At 39.4% G+C, this 22,504-nt stretch overlaps 1 protein-coding gene and 1 long non-coding RNA gene across 4 annotated transcripts; one reads left to right on the top strand and one right to left on the bottom strand.

Moving 5' to 3' along the window:
• Positions 1-1,465: 1,465 nt before the first annotated feature.
• SIAH1 (siah E3 ubiquitin protein ligase 1) lies at positions 1,466-20,097 on the bottom strand. Of its 3 annotated transcripts, none has more exons than XM_071756860.1 (2): positions 19,960-20,097; positions 1,466-2,865 (listed from the first exon to the last, which is right to left on the bottom strand). In XM_071756860.1, exon 2 carries the CDS (start codon positions 2,861-2,863, stop codon positions 2,015-2,017), a length of 849 nt encoding a protein of 282 aa, XP_071612961.1. In that variant the 5' UTR covers positions 2,864-2,865; positions 19,960-20,097; the 3' UTR covers positions 1,466-2,014. The 3 variants fall into 3 exon arrangements, with proteins under 3 accessions (XP_071612961.1, XP_071612960.1, XP_071612958.1); XM_071756859.1 differs by lacking the exon at positions 19,960-20,097 and adding an exon at positions 19,529-19,663; XM_071756857.1 differs by lacking the exon at positions 19,960-20,097 and adding an exon at positions 6,042-6,377.
• On the top strand, positions 12,686-14,983 carry LOC139802079 (uncharacterized). Its single transcript, XR_011728480.1, has 3 exons — positions 12,686-12,823; positions 13,661-13,806; positions 14,915-14,983. It is a non-coding gene; the product is annotated as an uncharacterized lncRNA (long non-coding RNA).
• Positions 20,098-22,504: the final 2,407 nt, after the last annotated feature.

A 22,504-nucleotide genomic window follows, 5' to 3' on the forward strand; every position in this document is an offset into this window, starting at 1 on the left:
AGTGTACTCCTCTAAAAATATTTGATGTATTTAGCCAAGTTGCTCTTAATACACTGAAAGACAAACCTGAGGTAAATGCGGACAAGCTTAATTGGGAAAGAACTATGGATTTAGAAGACTGCAAACAATTAGTTGTATATTCATAAGGAGAAAAAATGCTAATTGCAGGGTTTTGAAGCATTAATCTACTGTTACAAAGTACCAGTACATCTTTTAAATAAAATCTGTGCACAATTCAAATAGCATAAATATCAAAATTTTAAGTGAAACTTTTTACTTTCACTATATGAAGCCAACTATTTCTGTAGTATTTTACTAATCCAACTCGATGGGGTTTTACATTCCTTACCTGTGAAACTACTTACCTCATCATGCATCAAAATAAGAACAAGAATTGTCTTAATACATCAACTTCTAATAAGAAAGTTAAGACAGTGCACAGCAAATAAACTATATTTTAATGTGTTACAAAAGTAGCCAATAGCCAGACTAACTCCATGAACAGGTGTCTACTACCACCACCTTTGACAAATATTTCTTTCAAATAGCTTGAGATGAAACAACTTTTCCATTTACTCTTCTTCCTGTCTCTAGGTCTATGTTTTGTAACACAAATATAATACACATTCAAAGCTAAATGTTTCCCATAACAGTAGTCTTCGTAAAACCCAAAATCCTTCAAAAGCCCTAATGGCTGATGAATCACACCCTGCAGGAGATTATTGGCATTGTAATGTGTATCATTTTATATATATATTATATATCATCATAAAATGATATACAAAAATCAGTTCAAGATCGTCACTTTCATAACAACCAAAAGATGTGAAGACAAGAAACTTGAGCAAGAGTATCAATGTGTCAAACTTTGAGCTAAAGCAAAAAGCAAGTTTACTTGTTTGTTGGTTTTTGGTTTTGTTGTGTTTTTTTTTTTAATTTGCCAGATAGTCTTTTAATGACAAATGTAAAAAGACTGAAAACATCTCATTCTGACTGTCTTATTTAAAAAAAAAAAAAAAGGAACAGCAAGTGGTCCGGTTTTGTGACTACAAATACTGTGTAAGACAATACCTTTTTTGTACTGCAGAACCAACAAATACAAGGATGCAATCAAGTTTCTAAGCATCTCTAAATATGAAACTTGACATACTCTTTTTTTAATTTGGAAAATTCTTAGTAATTGTTCATTTTTGACAGAAGATAACTCAAAGTACAACAACATCTAGACCTGTTTTTAAAGGAGCTTTCTTTCCTGAAACAACTTTGAACACAAGTACTCCTTTTGAGTTCAGTACATTCACAAAGTAGCTCAGTTAAGAACAGTATCACCAATGAATTGACTACTGGAAAGAGACAAAATTTACCAAACATACAGAAATATAAGTTTTACCATAGCAATTATGCATATCAAAAGATGACACCTGTAATTAATTTTAAAAAGATACAAAAAAGAGAAAAACCTGAATTACAGAAAAGAAAGTCATATTTATTTAATGAAAAACTAGAAGTTAATAAAAATTAGCAAATACACAAAAAATATACACAAACAGCAGCAATACTATGTAGTGACTTACAAAGGGGGGGCGGGCAGAGGAGGGGAAGCAGCGGCCAGAGACCAGACTGCTCAACATGGCTTGTCAGTCAAAGGGGGGAGGAAAAAAAACACAAACAAAAACACGAAACAGTATCCTTTTCAACAGTACAATCAATCTACAAACAAGTTTTTAGAATTATTTTACAACATTTCCTGTAGAATCAATTCTTAATACAAAAGATGCCCATTTTGGGTGTATATATATTCTCAGTGGTTTACTGTTGACTTATTTTAAATATATTAGTGTTACTACATGCAACTGCCTCCTGTAATTTAACAGCCTTTCCTTTTATTTACCTTCATATGTCTACTCTCCATCTACCAAATAATTTGTCTGACAGTCAGAGATGGTTACCCTAGTTTCTGCTAAATTAAATGCAACGGTTTTAAACACTGGCCTGAAGAGGTTTGATTGCCATTTCAACACATGGATATAGTTACATTGATGCCTAAATTGCCATTTTCTGCAAAGAGCTGTGCAATGCTGGTGTCAAAGACTAGACAGTCACTATTCATAATGGCTGTTGCAATTCCCTCATGAATAGATCGAGGAGTTGCTTCCCAAGTCAATCGCCGCCTATGACCATTTAACTCAAGTCGATAAGCAAAGTTTTCAGCTTGCTTGCGTGTTCCTATCAGCTGTACAATTGCAAAGAACTGCTGGTGACCATCATACTTTTCCTGTTTCTCCAATACTAACATGAAATGAAAGCCAAAACAAGACTGCATCATAACCCAGTCAACAGCACCAGGAAGATTAATGTCTGTAGCAAGGAACACTATATCTTCTCCCTGAAGTGTTGTAATGGACTTATGTTGATGCATCAGATGTGGCATTACAGCATCCAGAGAACCTTGCCATTTACATGAAGCACCGGGACATGGACAGGAATAAGGCCTAAACTCACACAGCTCCTCATGGTCTGCTTTTTCTGTGTGTGGCAGAGTTATCTCACATCCGGAAGAGGCATATTTACATGGGAATAGTACAGAATTGGCAACTTTCTCCATAGCCAGGTTACGAATGGAGCCCAGCGGGCCTCGGCAAGTTGGGCAGCACGTAAGTTTGGGGCGACAGTTGCTACAAACAAGATGGCCACTCTGACACTGAAGAATTGGTGGCAGCACATAGTCAAAACACACAGGACACTCAAAGAGACTAGCCAAGTCATTATTGGAAGCTGTAGTGCCAGTCAGTGCAGGCACTCTCTGTGATGGCGTACACTTTGAAGTACCTGTAGGTAGTGCTGTAGCAGTCTGACGGCTCATTTCTGTAACAGAAGAGAAAAAAAAGAATGAGCATCTCGAGAATCATTTTGTTTACCTCTGCAGGTAGTATTTCTTGATTTACAAAGAAGCCTCAGAAAATAATACATACAAATGAAAGCAAGAAAAACAAGTAATGCAAACTCTGGATATACTAGCTATAGAGTACCAATTGTGTTGCATACAGTGCTGATACTTTTATGCCAACTGAACAAGCGATGAAGTCTGCTAATTGTCCTGAGGTAGAAGAATTCACCCTTTGGAAGCTGCGAGGATGGTGAGTACAAATTTGCTAAAAAATGTAACTCAAATAGTTTGGTAGTTTTGTTTTGGTTTTTTAATAATGCAGTTGTTAAATACTTCACCCATATCACTTCTGTGTAACAAGTAGGAGGGCTAGGAAACAATTCTAAGACTGAATTTTAAGTTGCTGTATATTTAGTAAGATAACAAACTAACCATTTTTAATGACAAAAAAAACCCCCACAAAACTTCCAGAGTTTATATTCTCAGTAGCAAGGAAAAACATAGCTAAGAAGATTACTACATTGCTTTTTTCCCAGGACAGGATAGCGACTTCATTTTCATCACTCTGTTACTAGGTCCCATAGCTTGTAAAGCACATTGACTACTTCAGCTTCCATTTGGAATGACACCAGAAAAAAAAAAACAAAGCAACTTCATCTGATTTAACAAACAAGACAAATTCAAAAGATAAAATTTGAGAATTAATTTTAAAATAAAAGTGTTAAATGACATGACTAAAACATTTCCAGTAAGTTGAAAAGGCTCTGTTGATGAAGTTTTATATTCAGTAGTTTACACTAAATTTCTGTTCTTTCATATGTCCCCATACAAAAGTTAACAGCTGTCTGACCAAACAGCTCGCTCAACTCAAGCGCTCAACAGAAGCGGTTATGGTACCATATTTTTTAACATGTCGTGGATGCCACACTTTGTCCAGCACTCCCTAACTCCTCCTTCTTATTTAAAAGGAATGTCTAGTACTACCAGACAATATAAACACTCTGTTTTGAAACAGAAACCCTACCTTCATACCTTAAGGAAAGTAAAGTAAAATACTAAGCAAAATTGCTGTCTGTTACACATTAGAATTCTCAACCACCTTAAGTGACTCTCTGAGAGATAAAGTTCTGTATCTGTCAGGTAGGTATAGAGGTCCCAAAATAAATATTTTTAACCTCCTTGCCATTTGACAAGGGAATATTAGGCAATGGGCTAGTTTTCCTATATTTAGCATTATTTCACTCACAAACTTACTCGTACCTGAACTGGTTACTTCATAGCAGCATACTGTGCATTCTTTTGTGAGACATGCACTGTTCAGGGTATGAAGTGAAGGAACTAAGATTCCAACACACAAAATAACTTAGCCCTGGACATTCAAAAAGTAATCACAGGTAATTTCAAATTCATTTACAGAAGCACACCTCCTCAGTCCAGAGCTAGAAAAACATGGGCGTCTAAGATTCAGTGTTCAGTCACTGATTTTACGAGTCTCACATGCCCAATAACAGCATCATCTCACCCCTCTGAAGTCTCTTCCTTCATCTCAGGCTTATTGGACTAGGAATGTCCAGTTTCCATCTTCAGAAAAGCAAACGAGTGGGTTTTAATGCTGATAACTGATATATGCTGATAATGGCCTTAACTGATACTGTAGAGGTATGACAGGAATGTTTCTATCTTTTGGCTTTATTTTCCTACTGCACAGCATTCCAGCTTAGATGAAAAGTTTATGCTATCTGTGACAAACCAAATCTGTGTTCTGGGGCAGGGATGCCACACCACCTTACTGGAAAGGGGTGGCAAATTGTAAGGCCTCTGTGACAACTGAGTACTGCTGCTATTTTTGCACAGCACCTGAAGTTGGGAGGCTCATGATGGCATTCTGTAGCTTTAAGCTCTAGAACAAAAAGCACACAGAAAAATACTGTCCACAGAAGAACAAAATCTGATCATACTGTGAGCTTGGAAATAACTTAAAAATTACTGGCATATTCACATATAAAATTCTCTAAGTATTTCCCTTCAAATACTGTAAACACACATTGCAGAAAAGTTTGTGTGCTTCATCTTACCTGAACCTATACGTCCTGATCCAGTGATTCCCAGTAACCCCCAGATAGCACTGGTGAAAACCACTGTGTCAGACCAGTTCCTTAGGCAGTCTGACGAGCTGGGTGAGCTCTGGTTTATTTAATTACACCTCTCAGAACCCATTCAACAATTAAATTAAGCAACCTACAAACTTTTCAGAAGACCTTGTGAACAGACATACTTCCCACTTCAGCTTTCTAAGCTACAGAAGTACTGAAGAACCGTACAGCCCTGTTTTATCACCATTCCTGTACACGACCAGCCTTCACACACACCTTCTACCCATCCAAATGAGAAAGGAATGAAAATGAGCAGGAATCTGTGAATCAGACCACTCAGATTAGCATGCAAGGAAGAAACTGGATTAAGCTATAAAATGCAATTTACCAAGCCTAAACCTGCCCAAAGCCTACATTTTCATCACTCTTCTTAACATAAAGATGAATAATACATCATGATGGAAAAGTCAGAGAAGCTCATTTTTAATAGCATCTTAAAAACTACAGGTTAATCACAAGCAGAAGTGTTAAAAATGTAATGCATTTAAGCCACCGAACCATCAAAAACACAGAAACCAAGTAAAAACAACTGCAGAACTGGATATAAAGTTTAAAGATACTTTTAGTTACAAAACCCTTACTATGGGTAGAGAAAACTCTATATGCAATGTTTGTTATTATGTTATCTTAGTTCCCACACACTACAAATAAGTCTGTAAGGAACAGTCACAGATGAAGCCGAGCAGGTGTCATCTGGAGAAGCATTAATCCCTACAAAACAAATTATTCAAAACACTCTACAGAGTCGAAAAAATTTAACCAACAGAAAGAGTGAAAAGGTAGAAATGTATTTTAAGAGTTCCTACTTCTAAATCAGGATAAAATCTGTCTCTGGTGACACACAAGAATGCATCGACCTGTTGATGAAATTACTCTCGGAACCGTTCTGGGGAAGGGTGAAATACACGCGCTACTGAGATCTCCCGAGGGACTCGATTTCACAGCAGCTTTTACAAGAACAGCTTAAAATACTGCGCATAACGCAGTTTAAAAGTCACTACCTTTCCCCTTGCTGGTTTTACTTCCCGGCAAGCACGCATACAAGACGCCCTTCCAAGAATACAGAAAGCTGGAGGCAGATCTCCCCGTCATGGGGAGAGAAGGAGCTCATCGCGTTTCCGCGCAGCGGAGCTGGGCTGGGGGCGCGGGCAGCGGGGGGACGCGGGGCGCAGGCCGGGGGCTGCCCCCAGCGAACGCCCCCGCGATCCCCAGCGCGGCTCCGCTCCGCGCGTTGCTGGTACTGCTTCGAGCCCTCCCTCCCCCCATTTACGGCCGCGCACACTCCGCATCCACCGGCTGCATCCACACTCCGGCCCAGCGCCCCAAAATGGTTCCCCAAACTTCCCCTGCCGGGCCGGCTCCTCCCCGCCCGAGCTGCCCCTGCCCCGCTGCCGACCAGCGACCGAGCCATTGGCTGCCCTGGGCCCCGCCCCGCCACCGCCCGGGGGCCGCAGGGGAGGGCGCGGAGCGGTGGCCCCCGCACTCGAGGGGCCCCGCACCGCCCGCAGAGCCGGCCCGCGCCCCGCCGGTCATGAGATTATGAGAGTACAAGTTTCAGTGAAGGCAACAGAAGTACACACTGCAATAAACTGTGTTGGTTGCATAAAAAGTAAGGCTATGGTATCCGAGTAAAGAAAAATATCTTTAAAAATGCTTTCTTACTATTTGATATTCAAATCCCTTTCAAGGAAGGCCGTGGAAGCTTGCATCAGCACTATAATTCGTGCAAACAATGTCCGATTGCTATTAACAAAAAATACTAACTCGATATAAGGTATGCTTCAGCTTCACCCCCTTAAGGCCCTTAAGGGCAATATACAACATCCTCACCAGGTAAGAGTAAAGAAAGCTTCCAAGAAAAACAGAAAAGCTGAAAACAGCCAGCACTGAAATGTCTTTAAAGACAATACGAGCATGTTCTGAAGTGTCTGAAGCATGCCCTGGGCTTCCTCTGCCACAAAGCAGCTGTCCCAAGAACAAAACCATGAGCTCTTCAACAAGTCAGCTGTGTGCTCTTTACTCTGCTGTGATACAATGTACAATGCCTGAAGAGAGAAAGGTTTTGAAACCCCAGATGACTATAACAAGTTACAGTGAGAATGGGAAGACACAATCAATTAGCTGCCTAAAAATCTCAGCTTAGGTGCAGACATAAGGAAAGCAGTCTCAAGAGAAGTTCAAAAAGATGACGTACGTCACGTGCCACAGAATAACAACACTATCTAGGAACAGATTGATACCCTTCCAGCTTCTCATCTTTCAAAGGTGTTACCTTCAGGCACCATTCTAGAAATCACATCTCCTGCATTTCATTTAAGTACTGGGCACCTTTGACAAACTGAAGTTAACACCATCCAGCTTTCCAAAACCTTCACTGAAACAGATTAGACTTGATTTAACATTTTAATTTGCTTATGAGAGGGTAATGAAATACTAATCTTAGGGAAAAAAAGATAAAACATCTGGTCAGAAGATAAAAAAAGATATCATTAGATAATGCTGAAGAGTGACTCAAGGACAGAAAAGAAATGCCTTATCACAAATATCTAAGTGTGTTGCAATAAATCCTTTTTTTTTTCTTTTTCATATTTTGAAACTCATTGAATTTAGAGGCTTCCACTCAAAATGTACTACTACTTAATGTATTACAACCATCAACAAATTAATACCAAAACTTTCCACTTTTTCAACTGTACAATTACATTTGAAAATGAGACTTTAAAACTTATAACCTGTTAGTGAGGATCAGAAATAAAAATGTATCATGACACTTTTTGAAGTTGTGAACAACACTGACAGGTTACTTTTTTCAATATGCAATATAAGCCAAACAATGTCAAAGCCCAAAAGCTAAACAAACCATTAAAAATACTCATCAAACAGGTAGAATAAAGATTTAAAAGAAGATATGGAAAGATCAGCCAATATAATCAGATACTTATACAGCTCACTGTTGATAATTTCTGTGAAATACTCAAAACTCTATTTTATAAAATATCATTACCAATACATGGACAATAATACTCACCAATATCACTTGGCAGAAGGAAGGTTTCATGAAGGCAACAGAAAAAAGCAAGTGTTTATTTAGAAAACAAGAACAGTGGGTGTGTACACATATACAAGTATACCTGAAGTACATAATCTCATGCCCAAGAAACTGCCAGTGTTCCTGATATAGCAGTTCCAAGTGAGTATTATCTTGATAATGAAGGTAATTAAAAAGCACACTTTGTTCTGATTAAAAAGGGGCACCAATGTATTTTAAGCAGGGTACCTTTTTGTCATTTTAAAAGTAGCATTAGTTTAGTTTTATGATAAAAATTCTTGTACCCAAGCTTTTCAATTATGAAAATTCTTAAACTTCTGAGGACAACATCTGTCATACTATGGAAATACCAGCTTTTCAACTACACATGCCTAGTATTGCTGAAAATCGTTTTCCAAGGAATCTACCTTTCCTCTGTCCCCTCCTGCACTCATGATTGTCAATGGACAGCAAAACAGATGGGAAGGAAGTTTCAACAGGCTCTAGAGAAAATATTGTATATTGCCCTCACCACCACCAAAACCACCTTTCAGCAAACCCGTAACACTACGAGCATTATGCACAAGTGTCTTTCTGTTTAAATTTTAAGAGAGATTTTAGGGCCCAAGATTTTTCTATTTAGGAGTCTTATCAATTTCTCTCTCACAGCTCTTGGGAGGTGTTAGATTACAAAGGCCTGGTTATATCAACTCCACAGCTGCTCCTGCAAACCTGACAACACTGAACACAGAAATGTACATCTCTGCTTTTACAAAATTAAAGCAATTTCCACTACCTTGCAGTCACCCAGCCTGCCAGGAACAGCAGATAGTGTTTGGTCTTTTTCTTGCACCAAGACACTCCCTACCAAACCCTCTTTCTAATCATCCAGGAAAGGAAATCCCAATGGATTTATATAATCATGGAATCAGTCATCCTCTTCATGCCTACCGCTGCAGTGAACCATCAGACCTTAACACTCAGTGTTCCTGATGCTATCAAATATGTGCTGTTGTACATAATAGGATCACCAGCTGAGTCACTGCCAGTGGGCAATCCAGATCTCCTCCAAATTCAAATTCTGCTATGTGGCAGATGCAGATACAAACAGCACTTTATAAACACAGGCAGTACTATTATACCCATCAAATTATAGTGACCTGTTTTTAATCCAATATAGAAAATTGAGCCTTGGCTAGTGCTGTTTGATTTCTGCTGCATTACTATCATTATGTTTTTTCTCATGTCTATCTATTTGAGCATACATGACATCAACCAAGAAGATGGTTTTACATAGCTACCAAAGATTTTCTTTCCGAATGTAAAATTAAGAAGGAACAATGTCCTATAGGAGATAGACAATCACATAAAAATCTTATTTGCAAGCAACTACTACCATAACTATAGCATTAATCTTTAAATGCAACACGAAACTTCATCAATTTAAGAAAGTGAACAACCTGTCTTCTAGTCAACCATAATTTTCGATATTATAGAAAATCAAGATCCAAGTTAGCATGGAATACTGAAGACTATGCTGCTATGATACTGCAGTTTTGCAAAGAAAGACATGCTGAAGAACAAAGTTCGCAGAAGAAAACCCAAATCCAAAACTATTAACTAATAAAACCTCAAATTTCATTCTAGGAATGTCTGATCAATAGCAAAAAACTGAGTTCAGACAACTTGCTCTGAAGTATATAATCAGAGAACATCCCAATTTTCACTGGTCTTATACTTAGCATTAAATAAAGAAGTCTCTTTGCTAATTCAGAACATCATCAAATTATTATAAAGCAAAATAGGATGCTTTTCTATTTTCCTTTCTCATCCATCTTTCAAGCTTGGAGGTAAGGAAGCAAGACAGAAATCAAAACTAAGGGAACTATAAAGGAAATTCCTGAACTTTCAAGCTATACTAAAAACAAATTATCAAATGCCACTGCTAGAAAAAGAAAATGAAGCAATACATTAAATAAACTGGTATAAGCAACAATAGTGAACACTACTGATTGATAATCTATTGTAATAAAAGAAAGTTAACCTGCAAGCTAGGTAGTGAAACAAAAATAAAAAGAATCATTCTTTTAACACACATCAAATCCAAACATTTGCATTAAAAAGGTCACAGACCACTTTCAAACTGGACCTTATCATATTTTTTCTTTTTAAAAACATGTAAATCACTTATTTCACTGACACTGCCTAACTCCACCTATTACAGAGAAGATGGTGATAAAGAAATACTCCTCAAAGCTACATACTGCACCCTCCTGCATCATACCTGAACTGGAGTTCTGTGACAAAAGCCTTCAGTCAATGGCCAGAGCCTTCCTTGGCACAGGAGATCTGACATGCCCATGTGCAGAATCTGTAGTGTGATAAACTATGGTATGGACTCAAAACAGAAGCTGTCTCACACTAACCCTCTCAGGTACCAAACTGAATAGGCCTTTCTGCAGTCTGACACAGCAGGGCACAGTAAAGCTAACTGAGATAAAGCAGAAGTACAGTTCTTCCACAAAATCTTAACAAAATATGAAAAAAAACCCCACCATATGATAACATAGGCAACTCAATGCAAACAATAAACATTGAATATTGTTTTTTGGTTTTAGTAATATCAAATTTCCTTTCAGTGTGCCCAGAGCATGCTGAACTGAGTTGCATCATGATCATCTTCCAACAATAATTCAACCTTTTACAAAGTTACAGACACAGCATATTACAATAAAAAGTAAAGTAGACATGCAGAAGGATCAGGTACAAAGTGGATTAGCAAAAGAACCAGAAAAAAGGCAAGTTACTTTTCATGGTATAACACATGCTATCATTCAGAAGTATCTAAAGCAGGAAGCACTTAATTCTGCTCTACAAGATATAGATGGGGCTCTGTATAGAATTACACTCAATTTGTTTAAAAAAGTAAACCTTCTATAAATGTTAACAGTAAATCCTACCGTGTGTGACAATTTGGGGTGTGTGTTTCTTTCCTCAGTCTGATTTTGCAAAAACTATGTTCTTCACTGCATACTGTAACTGCCATGCAATATTGCATCACCATTCCAGTGTCTGTGGCAGACACAGGGAGGAGGGTGTGGCATGGAAATGCCTACCTTACTGTAATAAGGCTAAACTCAAGTACCTGTACTTTGATGTGTCTTCATATACAAAGTCTTTCAGTGATAACTAACTATTCCAATTCAAATTCAAGACCTATTTTATGCTCAATAGTTTTCCTGCATAACTAAATAGTACTAGGGAGCAGACCATCAAAATAAAATAACCTGATCAAGGAGGACTCGGCCTATAAAAGAGACTGATCATTACACAGAAAGCCATTCTGTAGGAGTCAGGACAGGACTACAAATGTTTGCTAACTTCACTAAGATCTCTCCACCTTGTGCATCATCTCCATCTTGTTTATGCTCATATATATTTTAATCTTAAATAAAAACTTACTTTTGTGATCCTTAATTCATCTTGTATATGGAAGCTGAATACAAAGGGGAGGGCCTGGGAAACAGAAAGTGATTCCAGAGTACAGATACTGGTGCCCCAAGTTATGCCAAATGTGAAATCTACACATAACTACATCCAGCATCACAGAGCAGTAACACTTGATACCTAATTTTTAACTCATCAGAAATCACTAATTTTTCAGAACTTGTAATACTAATCTACACATCTCTAATAATTTTGAAGAAGAGTTTTCACAAAGTGGTTTGTTTGTTTCTTTACATCCAGATATTTTATCTTCAGAAGCAAGAACATTTAGAATAATGTCAGATGCAGATGTCTTTGTCACACACAGATTCAAATGCACAAGATTTTAAAAGCTAAGGATCAAGTCTGCATTTTAAAATGGAAATTTCTACATTTTGGAAGTATATGCATATCTAATTCAAAAGGGAAGCTACTAAAACCTAAGGTGAGACACAAGCTTTTGTATTTTGTTGATATACACTGCAGGTAGAAAATAAAAGGCACTGAGATTATCTACTTAGTAGAAGTGCTAAAAACCAGAAGTATTTTCACATTTCTTCTGGTTCCAAGCTTTTCAGCACTTTATTTCTTTAAAGTCCCATCTTCTGCATGTCTTGTGTTTCTAGCATCCATTCTTTGAAGTACATATGCCTCCATTAAAACCAATACAGTGTACTTCTCCATGACTTTTTTTTCTGTTGCTCATTGGTTCTGACTCAGTTTCTATGGCATTGTTGCACAAGGATTCAACTACCATCATTAAAAATGTATTTTCTTATCTCATACTCCAATTTTACTCAAATTTGGCTATGACCAGTCTACCATGGTTTACACTCCTGTAAAGAGTTACAGTTCTACTGCTTTTCATGGAAACACCAGTTCCACAATGTGGCTTTATCTCACAAATAGGAGCACTCTTCCAGCAGGTGTTATCAACCCGAGGCACAGCAAACATAAATGGGCTGAACCGATGAATCCACAAATGAACATATTATATCATATTGAGCATCTCTTGAAATCTTAAAATAATAAAATAAAATAAAAGGACTAGAGGAACTAGAGCAGTAGATCTGTGGCATGAAGACCTGGGTTTAGGTCCTGGCCCTGTCACAAGTTTTTGAGTCACCACATGCGAGTACTTTCCTGTCTTTTACAGGTTTTTAAATGCCCTAAGTAGCTGGGAGTCTCAGACATTAATGCAAAAGGGAATTAATTAACTTGATAAGGACACTAAATGAACTCTGTAGACTCTCTTCAAATATGCTTCACGTAAGTAATAACTAAATGTCATTATACACTGAAGGACACTATGCTAAATTATTTAGCATCTCATTTTTTTATAGTCAGCAATAGTCAAACTTCAATCACTGTTTACTTTCCAGCTTATATATGGATAACTGCCCTCTATTCATTCTATTATTTTGTATATCAAAGAGGCAAATTAGGGAAAAATTAGCAACACCCTTCTCACTAATTATATTGTATCTAATCTAAAGGCTTCCTTCTGACCCATCAACTCCATATTGACATTTTATGAAAGGCAAATAAAGTAACCTTTCTTTAGGGGCATCCTTCATTTAAAAAAAGATAGAATAACAAACATTCATAGAACTTTGTGAAAACCCAACTACCCAGCTTTTGAAGCAAGTGGTTGAAATTGAGGAGAACATGTACGCGGTTTTTTATTGCCATCCAATTCTGACCAGGTATATCTCAAATGCTAAATAAAATGCACTATTTAACTTATTTGTATTGCTTGGGAAACACTTCATGGCATACAAATTAAAATTCAACCATAATCACTCTGAAGTCAGGCCTGAGTCTGCATCAGAAAACACAAGATATTAAATGGGCTGGAAATTACAGCAGGAGATATAACTTCCTGCTACTTCATGCTCTCTTTTATTATCACTTTCTAAATTCAACACTTATCACTATGTCCTTCTCTACAAAATATCACCCCCTCTTCTGTTATATAGTTGAATCAAAAGCTTTTAAGTCTGAATTAAGTCTATGGCTGTAGGGTGGAATCTTGAATCAGTGACACACAATATAGAAAATAACTGTAAACTTCAGTACTTTTCAGCTTTTTTTTTTTTTTTACAGGAGTGTTACAAAAATACACTAGGTTGGAAGATTAAGCATTCAAAAATTAGGAAGTAATTAAAGTTTCACAGGCAACTCTAAGACTACTCTCATAAGGAACAGCCTTAATGAAATAACCTTCTCCTCATCCTCAGCTCCTTCAACAGGTAAGCACCTGTACCTCCATGGAAGGTTCATGATTGTTCATGATTGTTCAACTCTTCCTTAAATGAACACCTGATTTTAAAATAATTTTGTTTAGGGAAGCAGCTAGCTTTAATATGCATAAAAGGGCTCTTAAAATTACTGCTTTACTGTTGTAGAAGAATGTCCATCTCAATTCTGTTATGGAATGCATACTTTTTTATTTGTAAAAATTCCTTTTTCGTGACTATACTTGATCTAGCAAAAAGCCAAACTGAAATTTTATATACGTACACCATCAACATCTGCCAGCCAAATTATTCTAGTCACACCTGTGAAACCAGTCTTGAAATTACATCCTTAATGTACTTGCATAATCACACAGATATCGGCCATGTAGAAATGAACCCTACACAAATTAACTCTCAACTGCATTGACACATTCATGCACACTAAAATGACAAAAATTCCTGTGAATTAAAATAATTTTATGACTAATTATTTTATATATATATTACACATATGTGCACAAGTATTTCAAGATAAACAGTCATTCAGAGACTAAATGAATGAGCAGATAGATCATTTTCACAGCTTTTACCAGAAGTCAACTGTAAATGCACGTAAGAAGGAAGGAAACAGCACTTAAGGCTTATCTATAGGCAAAAATGAACAAGTCTACACGAATTTAAAAACTAGTTTAGTTAAACATGATAAGTTTATCTTGGTGCACCTTGAAGTGGGGCAATATGTATGTGTCAACACACAAATGCACACTGAAGCATGTTTCCAACATGATTTCAAGAGCAACATTAAGAGAAATAAAATACCTGATCATGAGACTGTAGCAATTTGAGACCTGTGTCTGGTAAGAAAAAAAAAAAATCACATGAAATAGTGACGTTTCAAGAAAAACCCAAACATTTTCACAGATCTGAAGACAGGATTAATGTCTTCGTTTTCAGCTGATATACACTTGAGTTAAATCATTATCCTTCCATGACTCCAGGCACACACACACAGTATGTCAGAGTGCAATTCCACCATTTCTACAACAACAAAAGTAACCTGCCACCAAAAATAATCATCATGCTGCCTGCCTTTTACTCATTGGATTTCTTTCTCTTTAAGGTAACATTCAGCAAGATCAGTCTTGCACAACTACAGGAGTGCTTACACTGGCACACCAAGATGACACCAGTTTGCAACAGAGAGCAAGACCATTTTTTCTTAGCTGTAAGACTCCACTTACACTGATCCTGAGTGCACACAGGACAGCAGAGGAGGTACATCTCTTGCAGCAGCACTGGGAGTTACCATGCAGCAAGCTGCTCTGGGAAGCGAACAAGGTAATAGTTACTCATTTCTAACAGCCAAATAGTTTTCAGCTAAACTTGGGGAATGAAACTGGTCTGTTTCATATTAGTGACAGCAACACCGTAAGTTATCACTGGCAACCTGAACAGTAACTGTCTTTAGCTACTGGAGAACTGTACCCTGGATGTGCTACAGCTTGTTCAGTGCTATATCTTCTACTATTTCTTCTTTCCTAACACTGAACAGCAATTAACTTCATGTTTTAGAAACAAAGCTCACTTTTAGAAAAATCATAGGAAAAACTAACATTTAAAACCCACTTCAAAATATGTTCATTTTTCACTTCAAAGCCCACTACATTGTGTATCAGAATAAAGCAACACCTACTAAGATTTACAAAACAACTTAAAAATCTTTTACTTCAGTTGTTACACCCTTGCAAAACATAGAACACATAAAACTCCCCCTCATGAAAGACTTGCAATATAAAGAGAAACAACAAATGTAAGCCTCTTAATACACCTAAATTTCTAAGCTAGACACCAGCCCTAGCACTTTGCATAAAGGAATTGATTTTCAAGTTTTCCCTCCTCTAATTTAACACTAAATTGTTGTCAAATACTCCTACTCCAGTTAAAGCCTTTTAAACCTTTTGACAATCTGTGTATTAGCAAAATTTAACATACAATTTTCCTTCATATGTCGTTTTCCTTTGACACATTTCACCTGAATAAGTATTTGAAAATAACTCTTTTAAAAAGTGTGTCATTCTAAATGCTCCTCCTTGACAGCATTCAACAAACCATACACAAACACTGAAAAGCCACTGTGTGGTAACTGAATTTTTGTGCTGTTTAGTACTATATGCAAGAGATTTTAAAATATTAACTTAATGCCACACAAACCTAAGTTCAAAGGACTGCTTGTTTCACTTAAAAGGAGCTGATAACTATTTTTTAAGCAGCACAAGTTATCACTACACTCTCCTTGTTTTTGCTCATGTCTTGGCAAGGTCATCAGTTGTTACAGGGAAAGATACAAACCTGCTTCTAGATAAGGCAAACAAAAAAAGGAAATGGTCAACAACTGCCTGTAGATAGATTTGCTACTCTTTTAAAATCAGTTTCCCTGTGATCCACCGTAATTTTAAAAAAATGCATTTCCAGATGCAGAAGTATAAACACAGTCTTCACCAATATTATTTTACTTTCCCAATGAAAACACAGCCAACCTCAGCTTCTGTATTCAGCTACAAAGAGAAACAAGTCAAAATCAGAAGGACAGCATTTGCTTAACCGTAATTATCTAGCACTTTATCTGATTAAACTACTGTAGAATCAGTAACCAAATCTCTCATTATTCCTGTGATAACACAAAGAATCAGCATTTTATAGATTAACTCCAACAGGCATATAATGTATTTAAAATAGTTGTCCTGGGCATTTAAGACCTGTATTATGTAGTCTGGATTAGAGAAAATACATACATATATATGAAGTGTAACATAAAACCTAAGAGTATGAATGTGACATTAATCTTCCTTTACCTAGTATAGTTAACAGCATGGTATAAAACAATGCCAAGTTAATGATTGGAAAGATTTTTGTTACATATAATTAAGTACCAAAAGCAAAAATTCAGGTACACAGTAACATCATTAATTACAGTATTTACATGGATCTCTCCATTTCTAGTCCATTACACAATACTATAACACAGAAAACATACACCAGAATTACCTTTTTATCCTGACATTGGACATTTAAGACTTTAACAGTACATACACTTTGAAGAGTAAATTGCCTACAAAGTATTTTTCTTATCTTCATAAAATATTTTGTTTTACTAATTTTGTCTCTACCTGCCATGTATTTCTGTTTGAATCATAAGGGTTATCTTTTATCAATCTCTTTTAATTGCCATTAGTTCACTTTTCTTAATGTTGATCTTCCTTCAAAAAACAGAGAAAAAAAACAAAAAAACCCACAACAACAACAACTATAGTTAAAAGTATCTCCTGCATCTACAATGCTCATGATATTTAAGACTGTCAACTTCAGAGAAGACATCCTAAGCGTCAGGCCCTAAGTGATGGCTGGGATGACCTAGAGCTTGCCAGTGTCCTTGCTTGACTGCTACTGTTCTCTCCAGCAGGTAGCACTTAATAGCACCAACCAGGGATTTAGGTAAATAAGTCAGCAGCTGGAAACACAGTTTTCACTGAGGCTTTCTGCAGAGTGGATACTGCAGAACTGAGTTTTTTATGTCTGTCCAGAATTTCAGATACCACTGATTGTGGTACCTTGACTACTGTGGTCCACCTTAGCTCCTGAAAATGAGACTAAAATGAGACTAAAGCAAAACACACACTGATAATATGTTCGTGAAACTCAGTCCAACTTTTAAAGCTGACAGAAGACTACAAATACCATTACAGACAGAAAAAAAAAGCAAAGCTGTTCTAACTTAAAACATGTTTCTCATACAAGTTTGTTAAGATCAGAGTTTTAACAATCCTACTTGATTTCTTTGAGTTTTCAGACCAAAAAGATTTTCTTCATACATGAATATGCTCATGCTCACCCTCTCTTCTGGATTAGAGGCAGGTATCTTTGACATCTGAGCAGAACCTCTTTCTCAATTCACAATAAGCAGAAAGCAGCAACTATACAAAAACCAAGTATGGAAAGTACTTGTGTTATTTACAATATTTTCTTTCATTAATTCACACCTACTTAGCTGAAGCCACTAAATTTCTGATCTAACTCCTCCCATACAGTCTAATTTAGAATACAAAATTAAAACCTCACCAACAGAAATGAAACACTATTGGACAGGACACTTTGTCATGGCTTTTGCACTTTTAAGACCAAAACACTCATCATCTCATCAGCTTCAGAATTCGCAGGTTACAAGTGATTCCTAAACTGTACCACTGATGGATGACTCTAATACCTCTATAATTTTTCACTGCTGTGAAGAGTGCTAAAGCTATTTAAGAACATTCATGTCCATTGAAGTTAATGCAATTATTACTTCTAGTACTCAATTTGTATGTCAATGTTGCGGTGAAGAACACATGATAGAAGTAGAACTAATCAATTTATGCTTAGGTATACTTCTCAAAGTTATTTTCTGCAACAGATGAAATAGTCCAGAGATCCAAGTTTTATCCTAAAAGCCTCTGTATTAGCCTATCTGTATTCCAGTACCTCAAATCGTGTCGAGTACTGGACGGAATAACTCAGGGTTCAGAAGAATCCCTTTCAGTCTTCCTCCCACTCTGGAATGCTTTGTGCTAGTCTTACAGTTTAAAAGGAAGATAAACAGACAACTGAAACTATGTCCTGCACGTGGAATATCCCATGTCCTTCATAAATGAGTCAAATGAGTCCCCTCGTGTGCCACGTTAAACAAATTGTCACTTTATCTATTTAGCATCTGAGTAAACTGCTTATTACAGAGGAAAAGCAGTATTCACCCAGACTGATTGAAACAGAGACTGAATAGAGAATATTGTTTACAGTTACAACTGAAACGTGAGCTTATTAACGCCACCAGATCACCACCAGAAAAGAAACGTGGATCTTCTCCTGAAGAAATACTCGGGGTGCTGAGCCTTTCACTACCAACGCTATTGTCTCCTGTCCTTTTAAAAACGTGGAGGAGTACGAACGAAGGGCTCCGGCCTTTTAATTTAGCATGGGCTGCCTCGGGACGAGCAATAATCTGCCCAACTCCTTACTCTCACCGGATTAGCGAAAGGGGAGACAGCAGCCTTCTCGGGCAGTATCACAGAGGGGCACCCAGCGGCCCATTTACTCCAGCAATCTGTTTCCCGCGGCGGCCGGGCCTGCCGGGACGCAAGCAGAGAGGGCCGCCGGGGGCCCGCAGAGGGAGGCCGCCCCCTCCTCCCCCCCGCCGCCGCGGCCCTGCTGACCTTCGCCGCGGCTGCAGCCGGCGCCGGGCCCCGCTCCGCTCCCGCCAGCACAAAGCGCACCACAAAGGGGCAGCCCCGCGGCCCAGGCCCGCACGCGGCGAGCCCTCCCAGCGCCCGGCCGCCGTCTCAGTCCGGCGCACAATAGCCGGATAGAACAGCCGCCCACCGCCGCTTCCCTCCTCCGCTCGGGACCCGTAGTCCCGGCCACGGAGGAGGGCCCGCCGCGCCACAACCCCTTCGGGCCAGGCTGCCTCAGCCCCCGTGGCGGGCGGCGGCGCGGGGCCCGGCAGCCGGCAGGAAACCGGACGCCCGGGCTGGGCTTAGGCCGCGGTGGGGCCTTGTTTAGACTCCGCGATCGCCGCGGCTACGCCGGGGCCTTTCGCGAGCGGCCGCCCAGCGTACGGGCCCGGGCGGGGAGAGGGGCTCCGCCGGACGATCCGCTCCGGCCCCTCCGAGGCCGCCGGGCCCTCCTTCCGCGTCTCGCTCACCTGTGGGCTCTGGGCTGGGCAGGACCCCGCTGAGGCGGCCTGGCTCCCCCGATCGCGCGGGCTGCGGGGCGACTGGCTGCGCCGCTCTGGCCGAGACGCTCGGTACCCGGCCCGACCGCCCGAACCGACCGCCGCGCTCCCTGACTCTCTCCGCCGGCCGAGGAGACTCCGCCACGGGGGCGCGCGCCAGCTGCGGCGGAGCTCTCCCGACTGCCACGCGCGCTCCCGAGGCGGGCGGGCGGCGGCGCGTGGCCGGCAGCGCCCCCGCGCACGCGCACCCGGCAGCGGCGCGCGGGCAGTGCCACACAGCTCCCGGCGCGGCGCTGCGGAACAAAGGCCGCTCCCCCACAGCCCGCGGCCCCGACGCTCCCCGCCGAGGGCCCTCCGTACGCTCTCCCGCTCCGCGGGCCCGGGGCCAGGCCGCCTCTTACCTGCGCCGCCGCTGAGCCCCGTCAGGGCCACTCGGCTTCCCTGCGCCTGAGAGAAAGAACGAGTCCGGGGCGGCGCCGCGTCCTGAGGCGGGGGGAGAGGCCGCAGGCCCGGCCCTCACCCTCCCGCGGCCCCTGTGTTGTGGCGACGGCGGCCCCCTCAAGGTGAGCGGGGCCCTGGAAACCAGTGTTTTGGTACACGAGCATTTGCGGGGTCACGGCGTCAAAGGCCCAGCTGGAGTCTGTCACAAGGGCTGCTCATGCCGTTCCAAAACGTGGAAGCCCCAGAAAGTGGCCTTGCGAACAGAGGCCGGTGATCACGGTACGGGAGCGTCCTGGGGATTTTAAGGGAGTGCTAACTGGAAACCCCTCCTCCAGTCTCTTCAGGACTTGGCGTAATTCGAGTTAGGTAGGCCCCAGTCCAGCAGTGCCCTGAATACCTAACTTTCGGCACATAAACTGGACAAAATAAATGTAATTACTCCTGAGGTAAACCGTTGCTAGATTAGGACCGTTCAGCTACTCAAAGGTTTACCAGAGGATAGACGTTCCAGACATTCTTACAAATGTGTGCAGACATCCACTGCTCCATCACCCAGTTAGCATCTCTCAGCTCTCCAACTGGCATGAACCAGGGAGCTCATATTTCCCTCCTTCTCCCAACAGGACCACTTTTCTGTCTTCCACCATTACAGTTTTTAAGAAAGTTACAGGAATATTAGTGTCTTTGAGACTCATTCTTCCCTGTAACAACACTGAAGCCAGCAAAACCACAAATGCTTAACTAAATTTCACAGCATTTTAAAAACTCCACTGTAAATGAAAAATGCATTTTTTGCCAGTTTGAGTATACTGTTTTTTTCTCAAAAATGAGAACATTAAGCCCTTAAGAAAACTGAGTACATAGTATCTAGAAAAACACTTATTTTGAGTTGTGCAAAGGAAGTACCTGAAAGTAACATAGTATGCTAATTCAAATTAGTGATAACACAAATTTAAAAATAATCAGTCAAATTACTAAATACAGGATGACTTAACAAGGAAAAGGCTTCATATGCAAAACTATACATTCTATTTACAAATAAAATATTTTTGGCCTACATTTTTCTAGCCAATATCTTCCCCTTGCATGTCAGTGCTCTGGTTGCATTGCTAACAATTTTTGCCATCCACAATTTCCCAGCATCACAGAAAAGATACTATTACAGTCTGTCACAAAAATTCAGGAGGACTGTTAAAGATAATAATACTGATTAAGATGGATGATCAGTTGCCCATCTCCACTGATCTTTTCATTCTGCAGTAGGATAAGATTGGGGTTTTTTCCAGTTATGTTCTTCACTGCCTAGGCTATTAAGCATCTCTATGCCCAAAGAGTTAATTTGGGGAATTTCTGACAGCAAGAAAGTGAAAAAATAGCACATGCTTATAGCAGTTAATTTTAAATAATCTTACTTTTTCAGGTGAACATCCACAACTGTTTCGTATGTTTCGACCACACAATTTTGTATTGTAACAAAATTCTGAGCTAACAAGAACTACACAAGAAAGCAATTTTGGGGTATGCTGAAGGCCTTCTTGGACTAAAGCTAGTTTGTAAAAAAGTAATGAGATTCTCTGCAATATGTGTGAGATCCCACTCTTAACCTGCAGAGCCTCATACATAGGGTATTGCCTGCTGACTTCACTAACTTTATTGATGAACATTTTACATGACAAAAGGCTTGGGGATTTCCTGGTCACATCTGCAGTTTTCAAGTGATTCCCTCAAATTTGGTTTCCACTAAAAAGAGTGAACAAGCAAAACCTCCAAAAGAAAAGCTATAGTTTCAGAAGACAAATAAATGGAATTTAAAACCTAGTATTTAAAATAATATTTCATTTTGAAGACTGGATAGTCCTGATGTACCAGTTGACTTCAATAGATAAACTCATAGAAACTATGTTATAGTGTATTAATTATAAAGCAGCAATGTGTTAAATCTTCAAACACTTGAAGTCTGAAAAAAAGACATTTTTTCTGTATCTCATAATTATGACTAATTTAACTGATCTCAGATATTTTGTAATTAAAAGAAAAACAATGGAAAATGTTTAATTTCGTGCATTTGATTTAATTACCACTTACATCCTTTTTCAGGATTTGTAAGCTGAAATTGAATGAAGAGGTAGAAGACAAGTTATATAGAAAGATTAGGAAGACAGAAGGATTTTTGGTTTAGCAGAGGACAGAGTGTTGGCGAGACAAACAAACATTTTACAGTGAGTAAGATACTAAATTATACTTTAAAAGTTATTCTGGGTGGGAAAGGGTACCTTGTTACCCCTTAAATCATATAAGCACATTAAAGTATATGACAGAAGCATTTTCATAACTGGAGATCTTGGGCAATACCAAATCTACTAGCTATTAAGAAGCACTATGGAAGTTAAAATAAGACTTGCCTTCTTCTCCAGCTTCATCCCTCCTGGCAACAGCCAGCATCTTGACATTCTGGAGATATCCTGCCATTCAAGAATCAAAGGAGTAGGTTGTACGTTATTAATC

Source organism: Heliangelus exortis, chromosome 13, assembly GCF_036169615.1.
Source record: "Heliangelus exortis chromosome 13, bHelExo1.hap1, whole genome shotgun sequence".
Classification (NCBI taxonomy): Eukaryota; Metazoa; Chordata; class Aves; order Apodiformes; family Trochilidae; genus Heliangelus; species Heliangelus exortis.

Bases quoted from the DNA above. Each gene is read 5' to 3' on its own strand.
- SIAH1 (XM_071756857.1), bottom strand. From the start codon at position 6,132: ATGACGGGGAGATCTGCCTCCAGCTTTCTGTATTCTTGGAAGGGCGTC. The intron at 2,866-6,041 runs GTAGTGACTTTT...CTTCTGTTACAG, and splicing joins TAAAACCAGCAAGGGGAAAG to AAATGAGCCGTCAGACTGCT.